The 14324-nt window shown below is 38.0% G+C and overlaps 1 protein-coding gene across 1 annotated transcript in view; it reads right to left on the reverse strand.

The window, feature by feature from the left end:
* PCCA (propionyl-CoA carboxylase subunit alpha) overlaps window positions 1-14324 on the reverse strand; it is a gene marked incomplete at its 3' end in the record, with an annotated part of 301448 nt that overhangs the window by 252345 nt on the left and 34779 nt on the right. Inside the window, exons 5-6 of the mRNA XM_082013979.1 lie at window positions 2119-2232; window positions 545-598 (exon numbers count right to left, since the gene is read on the reverse strand). Of these exons, the coding sequence (XP_081870105.1) occupies window positions 545-598; window positions 2119-2232 (168 nt within the window). The remainder of the gene's footprint in view (window positions 1-544; window positions 599-2118; window positions 2233-14324) is intronic.

Raw genomic sequence — 14324 nt, forward strand, 5'->3', positions numbered from 1 at the left:
ATAATAACTTTTATAAATTCAGACATCAAGTGAAAACAGCACCCTCTTCACACTCTTTGGTCTTTTCAGAGAATGTAGCTCCACCATACACAACCTCCAGCAGGAAAGCCAGTTTTTAAACAGCTTTCTACTCCCACCCTGAAAGTGCAGTTCAGCACCTTCTCAAGGCTGCTGATACAGCTGTTCACCAGCTGTGCTATGAATCACCAAAATGATCACTTAAAAACAGATACTTTCAACCTAGATCATTTCAGCAACCTCATAAACAGTACAACCACAAGTGAAAATGCCAAAAGGTTCTTACATCCTTGGTAAAGTTCTTAGAAACAGGCACCTCCTCCCCTTCTCCCAAAAGAAAACAGAGGCTGCAATTACAGTCTCAAAATGCAAGAAACCCACATGCACAGAAAGCATACATAAGTCCCCTATCTTAAGGTATCTTCGAGATCTGCCATTAATTAGTATCTTGATTCCTCAGATACCTTGGAGTGACTATATGCCACCCAGTCCATCATTCACAGCCAAGCAAACAGAAATAACTTACCAAACGTCTAGCAAATTCCTTATTTTCTGAAAGAAATCCATACCCTGGGTGTACCTTGAGGGGAAAAAAAAAAGCATCAAACTGATTTGATGATTTGAGTTCTGAAGCCAGACACCAAATTTGCGAGCACCTTTTCAGACACTGGGGAAGGTGAAGTAGGCCCCTAAGCATTTAAATAAGTTGAATATCTTAAGAAACTGTCTTAACACACTGATTTATCTGCCTTAAGTCAAGCGGTAAAGATTTACTGGTTGAAGTGCCATTTCTGAAACACACAATTCTTTACTTGACTAGGGAGAATGGTGCTGTTTGCAGAGCAATGGACACGCTCCCTTTGCCTTCTGTTCTTTTCAACTCCATTTTGCCACACTTCTCTCATTGCAGACTTCCACATATATGCTCATCCACATTCTTCTCAGTATCCACTGTAAAGTACCCTTCAGTCCAGAATATTTCTAGGACTTATCACAACAGTGGTCTTAGACAGTAATAAGCCTCCTACCTCTAGCGACCCTTGCTGGAGAATATAGTTTACTGCCTCATTAGTCCCAGTCATGCATCCTTGTGCGCCTACTTTGCACCCCAATATACACTCAGCATAATTACTTGAGAGTAGTGTGAGAAGGTTTCCATTTTACTTTTTGCAGTTCACATAAGACTCTTGATCCAATATACTCTGATAGAAAAAGTATAAGCCATTTTATTCCCCTCTTTTGAAGAGCCTAAAAAGAGCCTAAACAACTGGGTTCCATATTCAGAAACTCAGAGGGAAAGAAATAGTTTTTTCTTTATAGGAAAGCTTTTGGCCCCTGCAAGCACTATACCAAAACATCATCTTTGAAAGTTACAGTGCTGATCCAAACTGTTCCAGAATAATTACCATTGCTCATACACACCCATCAAATTTTAGTAAGTGCTGTGTGTACAATAGCTCTGAATAATACATTTATTTCACTGACAGAACAAAGAACATTAGCCATACAAACATGACACATTACACAGTTTTTCCAACCAATTCCTGTTAAGCTTTGAATCTCTGGCCAATTTGATGGGAGAAAGGCAGAATAGCCCATATTTATAGGCATCAGGTAACATGCATTTTGTAAACATTCTGAAACGAAAATAGTTATGGGATGCACCATTTACCTTACCTTCCTGAAAATAATGTGTGTATAATTTAGAAAGTGATTTAAACTAAGTTTAAGCAAAAGTCTTTTTGGACATGCTTTGTAAAACATTCAAAAAAACCATTATGGCATATAAAGGGTTAGTGCTCAAAACTAATTGGGATTTTTTTTCCCCCAGCAAATTTGGAAATGAACTGAAGCTGCTCCCTGGTGTGAAAGCTGAATCCAGCAGCCACCTGCAGGATCAGCAACCAGTGCTGCCAGATGCTACAAAGCCTTTGATTTCCAGTAGCGATTTCGGACACATTTAACTCATGTGACATCAACTAACTGGAATAGCATATTCAATCACTTCCCCCCTACACCTTTTAAAAAAAAATACAAACTCTGGCTTTTCTGCTTCCTATATATGAAACAGCTGCAGCAGATAGACTCATTCAGACTCACAGCTTGGGCCCTGGTTTTCTTAATGACTTCCATGATGGCATCCATGTTGAGGTAGCTTTTGCTGGTGGGAGCTGGGCCAACACAGACAGCTTCATCCGCCATTTTCACATGAACCTGAAGAGGCAATATTCTGCATTAACAGATGCTCCCAGCAAAAATAATTACCATCATCCTGAAATATGCACACAAATCTGCTTGTTTCAAAGATAATTTACATACCATAAGCACTCTAAAACACATACTGAAATTACCAACACTAACATACAAGAACTCAAACATTAAATCCCATTTAACTCCAAGCTTAAGTCACTGTCAAAATGTTTTATTATTCCAATATATTATTTTGAATTTGATTAAATAAAATCATGACAAATATAATTTCAGCTTCCTACACTGATCATCTATATGTAAATGCAGACTAAAAACTACTTTGTTACATGTAACCACGGTAGTCTAATATCTTAATACTTAATAACAAACATTCATGACCAGTTCTAAGCAGGCTCCCCAGGAAGTTGGGGATAATTAGAGTGAATTGAATGAAGGGATGCAGTGAGTGTCTCTGCACAGCATCAGGTCAGCACCATGCACAAATTAAAGCCTATGACTAAAGAGTTCAATATCACTACACGTGAACCAGAAAATCTTGAGAATTATTTAAGCAGGCTCATGTTTGAGTCCTAATCCACTGTATCCTCATTTATATGCATTTGCCAAACATTTTTTTAGTCAAATCTGAACTATACAAAAGAGACAAACATTTCCAACATTTTACCAGGAATAATAAAATAGCTAAGTTTCAAGTTAGAAGTCAGGTTTGAAGTTAGAGGTCTATTTACAACTCATATGCACACTTACCTCGAAGAAAAAGTTACAAAAGTTTAATTAGATTGGTCTTCAACATGTTTTCAGACTTCAGAATACTTTGCCTTTAAAGTAAGATACACACAGACACGAGAAACAAAACAATCTGTTTTTCCTCATTCAGCTCTCCTTTTGTAATCTCCCTTTCAGTATGTATTTAAGAAAGCATGCCATTGCTTAAATTGTGTAAGATTGTTAGCTATGTGTCAGACTTTAAAACTGACAGTTTGACAACTCCAGTGCTTATCAATTTTAAGTTATTTTTCTAAAATATTTGCTATCATCTGCAGTATTTGAAACTGAGAATACATTGTTTAAAAAGAGTGTTCTTTCAGAAAATGGAGTATTCACATGTGAAATTCAAAATATTTTTAGTTTATGAACACAGAATTTTGTTCTTTGTGAAATTTTATTTGTAAGTAGCCTAAAGGCTGTCAAGTATGACAAACTAAGGTTAGAAGTACTGTAGCCCACATATACTATTGGCTTATTCAAAAGAAACAAAACCAGAAAAAAAAAATCTAGAAACAGTGACAAGTGGTAGTCAAACAGTATTTTGAATAATACAATGAGAAATAAATATTGATGTAAGTATAATAAACATGTATAGCAAGCCCAGGAGTCATTTATTAAGCATTTTACTTTTTTCTTCATTTTTATTGACATTTTTGTGAACTTTGCAAAAGTTACTCCTACCACCAGGAAGGAGTATTAACCTGCCACTTAATTTCAAGTTTCTTTCTGGAGGCATCTCTTAAATACCTTCTGAATTTGCTGGATACTTGAGTATCCGAGAGTTCACCTAACCTCCAGGAGTCACCATGCATTTCACATGGCGATAATCCACACATTGAATTATTACATCTGTAAAGTCCAAATGGTTTTGTTTTACCACTACAGCTTTAGCCTCACATGAAAAACAAAGCAAAACCAAAAAAATCCTAAGCACTAGCACAGACAATCATGTAGCCAGATTTCAATGCTTTTTAGTAAGTACACCTCAGCAACTTAAGTCAGTAATCTATTTTGATCAAATGCTATCAAGATTAGCCTGTCTGTCAACCTTCCTGGAGCACTAAGTACAAGAAACAGCATGGCCTGTGAATACCCTTATTTGCATGTTTAAAGTTGTTGTTTAATTCCAACATGGTTATACCTCTAAATAAAGTTATTCAAGCTTAAGCATAGTTAAGCATGTGTGTTGTACAAAACCAAAAGCTTCCTTATAGAAAAGGACTAACTTCAGATAGTTAGCTATTTTTGGATATCAAGAAAAAAACCCCCATACCCACACACTTCTCACACTGAGACACCAACAGTCCTACTAGCCAAAAGTAGCCATGGAACATACTGCAAAACCATTTATTTTATACATATGAACAGTCTTGTGCGCTTTCCCCCCACCATTTTCTACCCCCTTACGAAATGGTTCATTGTTACTCTCTGGAGTTTTGACTCTTCCTTTCCCACATTGTCCTGTAACCTGGCAAATCCATTTCTCCTTCTTTACTGCAAGTTGTTAGTGCCTTCTCTAGTTCAGTGGCAGTTCAGCCCTGCATACACCCTAATATACCATACATGGATTTAACAAAACAGCAGAACAGTAGCCATATCACATTCACATTACCTGATACACTTCCACAGAGCACCAAGCAAAGCTCTCAAGGACAAGAAAGAGGTCTCCATTCCTCCCCAGTAGTTCAAAACCTCTGGATTTTCAGGTTCCACTGACAGCTCTTCAGTCTATGGATCCTTCTTCTATCTACTTTTTTATAAATATGATTAAACTAGTCCACATATAGTCTGGAAATAGAGGATCTGTTTCTTCTTAATAGTTCATGATAGCAATTCCCCTTTCTAAACATTTAATTTCTTTTACTATGCACTGTAGTTCAAGAAGAATACTCCAAATACCATAGCACAAATACACTACAGCATTTACAGTACAATATATAGAAACGTAATTACACTAACCATAATTACTAGTAAACATTACGAAAGTCATCACTTGACTCTACATGACAGCTGAATTTTTCAGCTTACTGCCAAGTGGCACATAACAATTCACACCACAGTTCAGTAAACTCTTTTCTCTGCAGAAGCTGAATTCTAATAATGTGGTATTTCTAGACAGTTCAGCAAATCCAGCAACACCCCTTCCCCAACCATTACAATTTTCAATTATTTATTTTCAAATTCAAGGCTGCTTAGTGCTTGACTTAAATCACATACTCCTAGGTATACAAAACTTGTCCCTAACTTACTACAGCCAACGCTTCAGAAAATTAACTTCTCCCTTTTCTGTTTTAGTTTACAAAAAACAATGTCAACAAGAGAAAGCAGCAAGTCCCAGGAGGTTTTTGGAAAAATGCAATTCCTTCATAAATATCGGAATTGACCCTGCAACCGCAAGCATGAATGGATAACAACAAAGGCTGGGAAAGCAGACAAACCTTAAAGAGCTAAATGGTTTATACTGCAAGTTTTAATCATATTGGGCTACCTGTGCCTCAAAAGATACATTTCAAGCAGCTACAAGGACTTGTTTTGTTAGAGAATGCACACAACTAAAAATCATAAAAAGACGTATCTTATTTGTGTCAAAGCATTTTAATTTCTGTAAAATTTGTGTATTTGAAGTGTATTACATAAGGGCTAATTATGTTGCATCAAAAACAGAAATAAAACAAGGGATTCACCAAAACCTACTGAATCATCATTTCATAGAATCTCCAGCTAATTCAAAAGCTACAGATTAAATTTAGTCATGCAAATCCCTGTATAGGTTTGTCACACCTTTGGAAATCCAAACCCCAATCAGTTAAACACGCAACTGGTCCATCACAGCCTCCTCAGCTCTGCACATATGACAAATAAGCTACTAATAATACCCTGGGTTTAACAAGGGAGTCCTAACAGAAGAACATTAAAATTCATACTCTTCAATACTGTAACTACTATTGGATTAAGGTGCAAAGACAACTGGACATAATTTGAAATACAACAATTATTTTATTGCACAATTCTTCATAACCACATACAGATACAAGAACAAGCTCAAGTCCAACAAGTTTATTAATTCAGAAGCAAACTGCACAAAAATGGCTACCTGTTTCCAAAGCTAGTTCAGGTCCAGAAGCCACCTTCATGACAAGGCAGCTAAACCAGTAAATCCTGCAGATCTTTACACAGGAACAGCTTTGTGCTTTTTTACCACCTTCCCAGCAAATAGGCAAGGAGCCCATCACAGCTGATTAGCCAGCCGTTTTCAGCCTGGACTGGTTCTAAGCACCACTCCAGGCTGCAGCAGCTCTCCAAGCAGATAGTGCAATAAGGGGTAATAACGGCTGCAGTGACTGGTTTTGGAGACCCTTCTTCTACATTATGTTTCAGTATTTCAGGAGGATTTATAAACCAGGTTTGGTGCCAGGGCTTGGCATCATATCTCAGAAGAGAAATATGCCCATAACCCAAAATTTTGGATATAGGCACCACAAAAAAATACTCAATATCCACTTTACAGGAGATAACCTGATTTAGGAGGACTGCACTGAATCAGAGCTAGTAAGTACCCAAATTACCTAGATTACATTAGCTTTCCTTTACCCTGAAGGGTGGTACATGCACTCATCTGACAGCAGCATGCTCTCTCGCCAAGCCATACTCTGAATTTACAATTATCTCCTTAATCAAAATTGTATCTCAAATAATAATAATTTCAAGACATCAAAATGAATAGCTTACTACCCAAAATATACATAGCAGTTCTAGATATGTTCTGTTTAACACAGCAGAATCAAGGTAACCTTCTCCAGGAGTCATTCAGCTGCTGCAGAATGCTAGTTGAAATCCATGTTATAAACAAGTCATATTTACATATGCATGCCCTCAACATTTAAACACATAAAAGTTTTGTCAGTATGTAAATAGAATATATGAAAAATTATTCAAGGCAAAGAACTAAACCACATTTTCAGTGCATACGCAATCTATAAAACAAAGACGCTAAGATAATTCACTGATCCCTAGCATTATAATTATTCAGCAACTCCTGAGTTCATTACCTTCTTATAGATCTGACTCAACGGAAGTGCTTTTCTTCCCAATTTGTTTTATAGTGATTCGTATCTAATAATTCCAAAAAGTAAGGGCTGACTTTGTCATGCCAGTCAACGGAGAAACAAAAAAAAAATACATCTACATGTGTTTCCTAACAGAATGCTTAATATCACCTGCATAGTCTCCACAGATGATGTTATATACTTCAGCAGTTTCTGATGTTTATTATATGACAGATGCCATTTACTTCAGTGTAAATGCCTAATTAACACATAGACACACATGCTCACTCCCCCCACTCTTCCATCTCTGAGGAGGTAAATGCCTGGGATTCCCAAGTGTCCCAGTTTTTCAGAGTAGGTCAACCTACGCATCCCCAGGTCTCAACACAAGTTGATATTCATGCAGCAGAGAGTTATACTGAGTTGCAAGATGCATTTCTGCCCCCAATTCTTCTGTACTCTTTCAAAATTTTTAGATAGGGAAACTTATATCTACATATAACCAAACCTAAAAAGCAGTTAAAACCTCAGTGAAGAAAACATTTGTTTGGTACACTAGATAAGATCTCAAGCATTTTTTAGACAAAGAAACCTAATCAAACAAGTCATTCTCCTTTTATAGCTCAAATCAATATTACACATTGGAACAACATCCGTTGGTGTAAGTGGATTCACTTAATTGGCCCAAACTGCATAATACCGCTCAGCAAGACAAATCACAATTAGCTCAACCCATAATATAGGGCTAATGAGTAAATCCTTTGTAAGGTAGCTAAAAAAACCAACCACCTCAAATCTTGCCAGCACCACTGCCAAGAGACACACAAAACAGAACAAAAAGCTTGTGGCATTGAACAGTCTTGAATTTTTAAAAAAAAAAATCAAATGGTTGCAAAAAAGGTTCAAATTTACTGCTTTGCCAAAAACACATCTTTCATCTGACCTAAGTGTCTTAAGCAGCTTTCCACTAAAAAACACACACCAATAATACAATAAATCTGTGCACATAGTGAGTGTGCAGTATTCATACAGCTTTTAAAGTGCTATCTGCAAAGAAATACTGCCACACAATTACAGCATTTAACCTTAAATGAAATAATGGAAACACTTCTAAACCACATGAAAAGCAGAACAGTGAAAGCCATAAATAGCATAACTATCCCATATTCGCCACATTTATTTTTACTCAGTATTTCAAAAACCTAAATAAAAATTTATGCAAATAAACAAGTCAACCTACAGAGTCAGCATAAGTAGATTTCTCTGGAAGCCTATTTTAAAATGTTTTTATTTGATGGCCCACAAATAGTTATGTGAGGACTAAGGTAAAACAATTCTTCAGTGGCCTTCAAACATTTGGTTTGGTGAAAAGTATTTACTTACAGTCCCCTCCAAGTCTACAGTGACTCTCAAAACGGCCTATCCATTAGCATCTGCAGGATTAGATCCTGGTTTAGTAGACACCAGCCAAGAAAAAAAAAATTAGCACTCTTTCCTTTACTCCCTCATCTTGCCCTTTGGTTTGCCAACCAGTCTAAACTTGAAGACAGCAATAGCCTCACTAACTAGTGGCCTCAAAAATCCACAGATTTCAACTAAAATTAAAATCAAAGGATCAAGGTTGAACTGAACGGCCTTTAGAAGAGAAACACCAACCAGGCAAGGAAGACTGTGTTTCTAACCAGGACTAAGAGAATGTACTTTTCAACGCATATGAAGATTTTCAACTGTTCACATTTTCACTTATAAACATTAATTTATTTTTGTAACCTTAAAAAAAAGAAAAAGTAATATCAAAAATTCTCATTCTCATGAATGAAGCTCTGGAACTTTATTGGCTAAAGAGACACATAATTCCAACTCATTGCATCAATAGCAAAACTTCTCAATCGTGAGGGGAAAAGCATTCCCCTTGTCTCCTTCCACTCATGGTTCCCTTTGATAGGGTGGGGCAGCTACCAGGTTTCTGTGCTCAAGTGAAGATTAGAGGCAGCACTGCCATTCAAAGCAACACTTGCTGATTCAGAGGGTGCTGTGAAGAAACGGTCTGCAAGCTAGCAACTGCATTGACACCTCTGCAGACTATTTTTACTTTGGAGTACATTATCTAGAGCAAGACTCCAGGAGAAACAGGAGAATTTTACTTCAGAGCACGCACTAACAACTTGGGAAGATAATAAATCTGTTTACCAAAGCAAAAGTCTCCATCTGTTGCAACAGTTGAGTAATTAATCATATTTAGAGCAGTGCGCTATGCTCTGTGTGGATGCTAGAGTTTCACCTTTACAGTGTATGTCATTCCGAGCTTTAAGTGTTTCAAAAAAGAATTAAGTTTTTTGTGATGTTAACAAAATAGTGCCCTACAGTGGTTTTAGTAATCTCTTCGCATTTCAAACATCTGCACCTACATGTTAGCCTTTCCCTAATGGAATCTCAGCTTTCTAAGCACATTAGCAAAGCAACAGGAAAGATCTTTCTCATGCTGTTTCTTTTTCCTGTCTCTCCCAAAAACAAGTTCACCATGGAATGCATTTGATGCACCTTTGTTTTGTTTTCTAAATCGGTAAGACATGTGGGAGATGGGGAGACTAGTAGTTAGGCAGTTCTAGAAAACAGTATCAGGTGGTAGCAAGGGTAGCCAACATCTATGGAACTTCATATAGTAGAGGTTTAGCTCTTAATTGAGCTAGATATCCCAGAAGACATATGGGATTCATGAAAAGTAGCTTAAACTCAGCCATGTTACAAAGCAACACATAGTATGTATTGGTAGCATACTCTTACCTAGTATTTTCAGCTTAATTCAGATGGAGTTCCTCTTTCAAATGAAAGAACACAGAACACAGTACACAGGAACTTCAGATGAAGTTCCCATCTAATCTCCAAACCTGCCTGCCCACACATGGATGGACTGCAGAAATTGCTTCCAGCATCCAAAGATGGTAATAAAGTCAGGGATCCCTGAAACCAGTTCCAGCGTTGAGAGAACAGCCCACAGCAACAGCAAGGTGAATTCATAGCCACCTGACATTTCAGCTGCACAACAATATTTAAAAGAAAGGTGAGACGGGAAATATGGACATCAGCTTAAGGGCAACATATTCTGGAACAGCAGCTGGAGGACTAACAACAAAAAAAATCAGAAATGCAAAATACAGACCCTACAGTAAGTGAAGTTCTTAATGTGGACTAACTTCTGCCCCAAAATGAACCATACACCAAGACATGAATGAGGTTTCACAATAAGCCTCACTTTATGCAAATACAAGTTGCCACTCAAAGGATGATCCCACCCCTAACTCTCCTCCACATTCAGCTCTAGCAATTACAACACTGCTGAGACAGATCAATGAGCTGAACAGACATAGAGGAAAAGTAATCTAAGGGGAAGGGACATAAACGTTCTGTCAGATCAGCAAGTTAAACCATCTCCCAGCCACGATTATTGGATCCAATACAGTGAATGAGTAAGAGGGGACAGGAGAGCACAAACAGTTCTTTCAGAAATATTTTGGACTTAAGAGAAATTTTGACACAATAGGAAGTCAGATCTAAAGTGTCAAACAGTTCATAAAAGAAAACTCCCAAAATAACAGTTTGTGGGTAAACGCAAAATACCTTAAGGATGAGAAACTTTCAGTGCAGGTTTTCTAAAGAACCAAAGTTTTCCTTATGTCTATGCTATATATATATACACACACATATGTATGTATCATAGAAAATATGTAAGTACATACGTGTATATATATGTACATACACACACCCCTTAACCACTTTTGGGTACCCAGTGAGTGGGGTTTTTCCACTAAGTTTAAGTACTAAAGCATTTATTGCTTATAATGAAACACAAAAATTCAGTCATGAGATTATGTTTTAAGAGGAATGTAACCTTTAATACTTACAAATGCCTTATTAAATATTCACTTTATTACATAACATTCACAAAAGTAAAACACTTTTCCTTTAAAATTCTACTAATGTGAATATTCAGATTTCTTTAAAATAATGCTTTGTTAGTCTTTCAGTAAAATTGTTAGTTCTACAGGAAAATTACTTTTCTCACCATGTATTAAAATTATTCATCACATTATAGGACAACTTTGAAGAAGATAGTCCTCCATATAAAACCCACCCTAAGTTTTCTACCCTCAAATGTCTTGTCTTTCAAAATAAGTCAGCTTTGAGATTCCAAAAGGCAGATGTCAAGACAAAGACTATAAAAACTGTGTAACAGAAAAACACCAACTGTTTGCTATGGGAATTCACAGAACACAGTAAGCCAGAAATCCCATGAAATCTACTTGTTAAGTAACTTTTCAGAATAGACTCACCTTTTTAAAAAATACTGGTTTTAGCAAGAAATCATCCCCACTCATGCCAGAATTGCAGTCATTTCCATGCTATCTGTTTGACAGCCACTTGGTCCCATTACAAATGTAGTAAGAAAGTAGAGAGCAGTGTTTGTCATAAAACAGTCGCACCACAAAAACTGTTAACCCTAACTTACATTAAAAAAAGGATCTATAACAGAGCCTGTCAGTATTTGCAACCCTGTATTCAAATAAAGTTTAAGCAGATTTTGCATAGTACTAGATAAGAGTAATCACATAAGACACCAAAGTCAAGTACATAAAGAATTACATGGGAAAAAGTATTTCATAAAGGAGGATCAAATTAGATAAAAGCCAGGGCCCAAGACCTCCAAAGAAAAATAAAAAACACGTCAGCAGAATGAAGTTACAGGATGGAAAGTTCGAGTTGACTGCTAGATGTCATGCAAGACTATTTTGCTGCACAGAAAATCTTAAACGGGGCAGAAGAAATAAGGCAGGAAAGGTATTTCTCAGTTTCATCTTATGGTGTAATGCTTTTAAAAAAGTATTTAACATTGTTCATTAGATCACTGTACTAACATCCATTCCATCCTTAAATAGAAGTTATACATTTATATTCTGTATATTACAGAATCACAGAATCACCAGGTTGGAAAGGACCTTCAAGATATTCAAGTCCAACCATTAATCCAGTACCACCATGTTCCCTAAACCATGTCCTGAAGCGCCACATCCACACGTTTTTTGAACACTTCCAGAGATGGCGACTCCACCACCTCCCTGGGCAGCCTGTTCCAATGCCTGACCACCCTCTCAGGGAAGACATTTTTCCTAATATCCAATCTAAACCTCCCCTGGCGCAACTTGAGGCCATTTCCTCTTGTCCTATCACTAGTTACTTGGGAGAAGAGACCAGCGCCCTCGTCGCCACAACCCCCTTTCAGGTAGTTGTAGAGAGCGATAAGGTCTCCCCTCAGCCTCCTCTTCTCCAGACTGAACAACCCCAGTTCCCTCAGCCGCTCCTCATAAGACTTGTGCTCCAGACCCCTCACCAGCTTCGTTGCCCTTCTCTGGACACGCTCCAGCACCTCAGCATCCTTCTTGGACTGAGGGGCCCAAAACTGAACACAGGATTCAAGCTGCGGCCTCACCAGTGCCGAGTACAGGGGCACGATCACTTCCCGACTCCTGCTGGCCACACTATTTCTGATACAGGCAAGGACGCTGTTGGCCTTCTTGGCCACCTGGCCACACCGTCGGCTCATGTTCAGCCGGCTGTCAACCAGCACCCCCAGGTCCTTTTCTACCAGGCAGCTCTCCAGCCACTCCTCCCCAAGCCTGTAGCGTTGCATGGGGTTGTTGTGGCCAAAGTGCAGGACCCTGCACTTGGCCTTATTAAACCTCATACAGTTGGCCTCTTCCCATTGATCCAGCCTGTCCAGATCCCTCTGCAGAGCCCTCCTACCCTCCAGCAGATCAACACTCCCACCCAACTTGGTGTCATCTGCAAACTTACTGAGGGAGCACTCGATTCCCTCAACTAGATCACCTATTAAAGATATTGAACAAGACCGGCCCCAGAACCGAGCCCTGGGGAACACTGCTTGTGACCGGCCACCAGCCGGATTTAACACTGTTCACCACAACCCTCTGGGCTCGGCCATCCAGCCAGTTCCTCACCCAGTGAAGAGTAAACCTGTCTAAGCCACGAGCCACCAGTTTCTCCAGGAGAATGCTGTGGGAGACGCTGTCAAAGGCTTTACTGAAGTCCAGGTAGACAACATCCACCCATACATTAAGTGTAGAAGTGCATATCTGTTGTTACACAGTACATCCATACACTTGAAAACTGATGTATGGACAACCAAATCTATAGGACTGTGCATAGTCTAACAAATGGACAGGAATAGACAAGTAAACCTGAACTGTCTAAATAAGATTTGCACACAGCTACCACCAGCACTGGACAAACCAAGTCTGCTGCCAGACTTCATGTGGTCTCATCCTTTTCCAGATCATCTGACAAAAATACTTTCAATAATTTTTTTTTTTTACAGCCAAAAGTATTTCTCAGCCCTCAAAGACTACTGCCATAGTTACATCTCATATTGTAAAGATTTTGTTTTAGCATGACCCCAGGAAAATCCTTAATTTGCTTTTTAGGTTATTATTTTCCCTGATATTTCCACCTCCCAGCTGATTTTCCTATGACACACACTTTTCCACCTAAAGGTAATTCAAGAACAAGCAGAATCTTAGTCTGTACTTTATCCTATTAATCTCATGACATTATTTCAGCACATCAAGCAGATTTAGCCTAAAAACAGTGCACTCTATTGAAAAAACAGGTCTTGATAAATAGAAGAGCATCCTTCACAGGCCACTGTGAATTTCCACCCACCAAAGGGTTTAAGCACAGCTCCTGTTCCAACAAACAAAACTAGACCCAAAAAAGTGTCAGGTCTTCTCCCACACCTACTTCACACCCTTCTATAACAAGCTATCACTTCCGAGATTTTCTTTTTGGAGGCAAGAATCGAAGTACAAAGTCAAGTGCTCCTGGTCTTCACCTTTGAAGACTAAATTAAAAACTAGAAAATAAGCAATGTATCACTAGCAGACTAGTTCAATTACAGTATCATAATTACTTATGGCCTATAAATTCTGGTAAGTACCTACTTAGGTCTTAAATATAATGCATTTGAATAACGTTAAAAATATTTAGTGTAGTAAAAAGACAAATATAGGCAACACCTGCACAATACCAAAGGAAAGAAACAACCTGTTTCTGTAAGGTGACAACTGTCCCCATTTTTAAGAAAGGTACAAAATCTTGCATTCTTCACCTAATATATAGATAATATTCACAAGTCTAATAGATTAGCTCAACCTCATGTATAGTTTTAAGATATTGAACTAAACTTTTCTAAAAAGTAGCTTCTTGTTT

The sequence above is a fragment of the Phaethon aethereus genome, assembly GCF_964289735.1.
Source record: "Phaethon aethereus genome assembly, chromosome: 1".
NCBI classification, from domain to species: Eukaryota; Metazoa; Chordata; class Aves; order Phaethontiformes; family Phaethontidae; genus Phaethon; species Phaethon aethereus.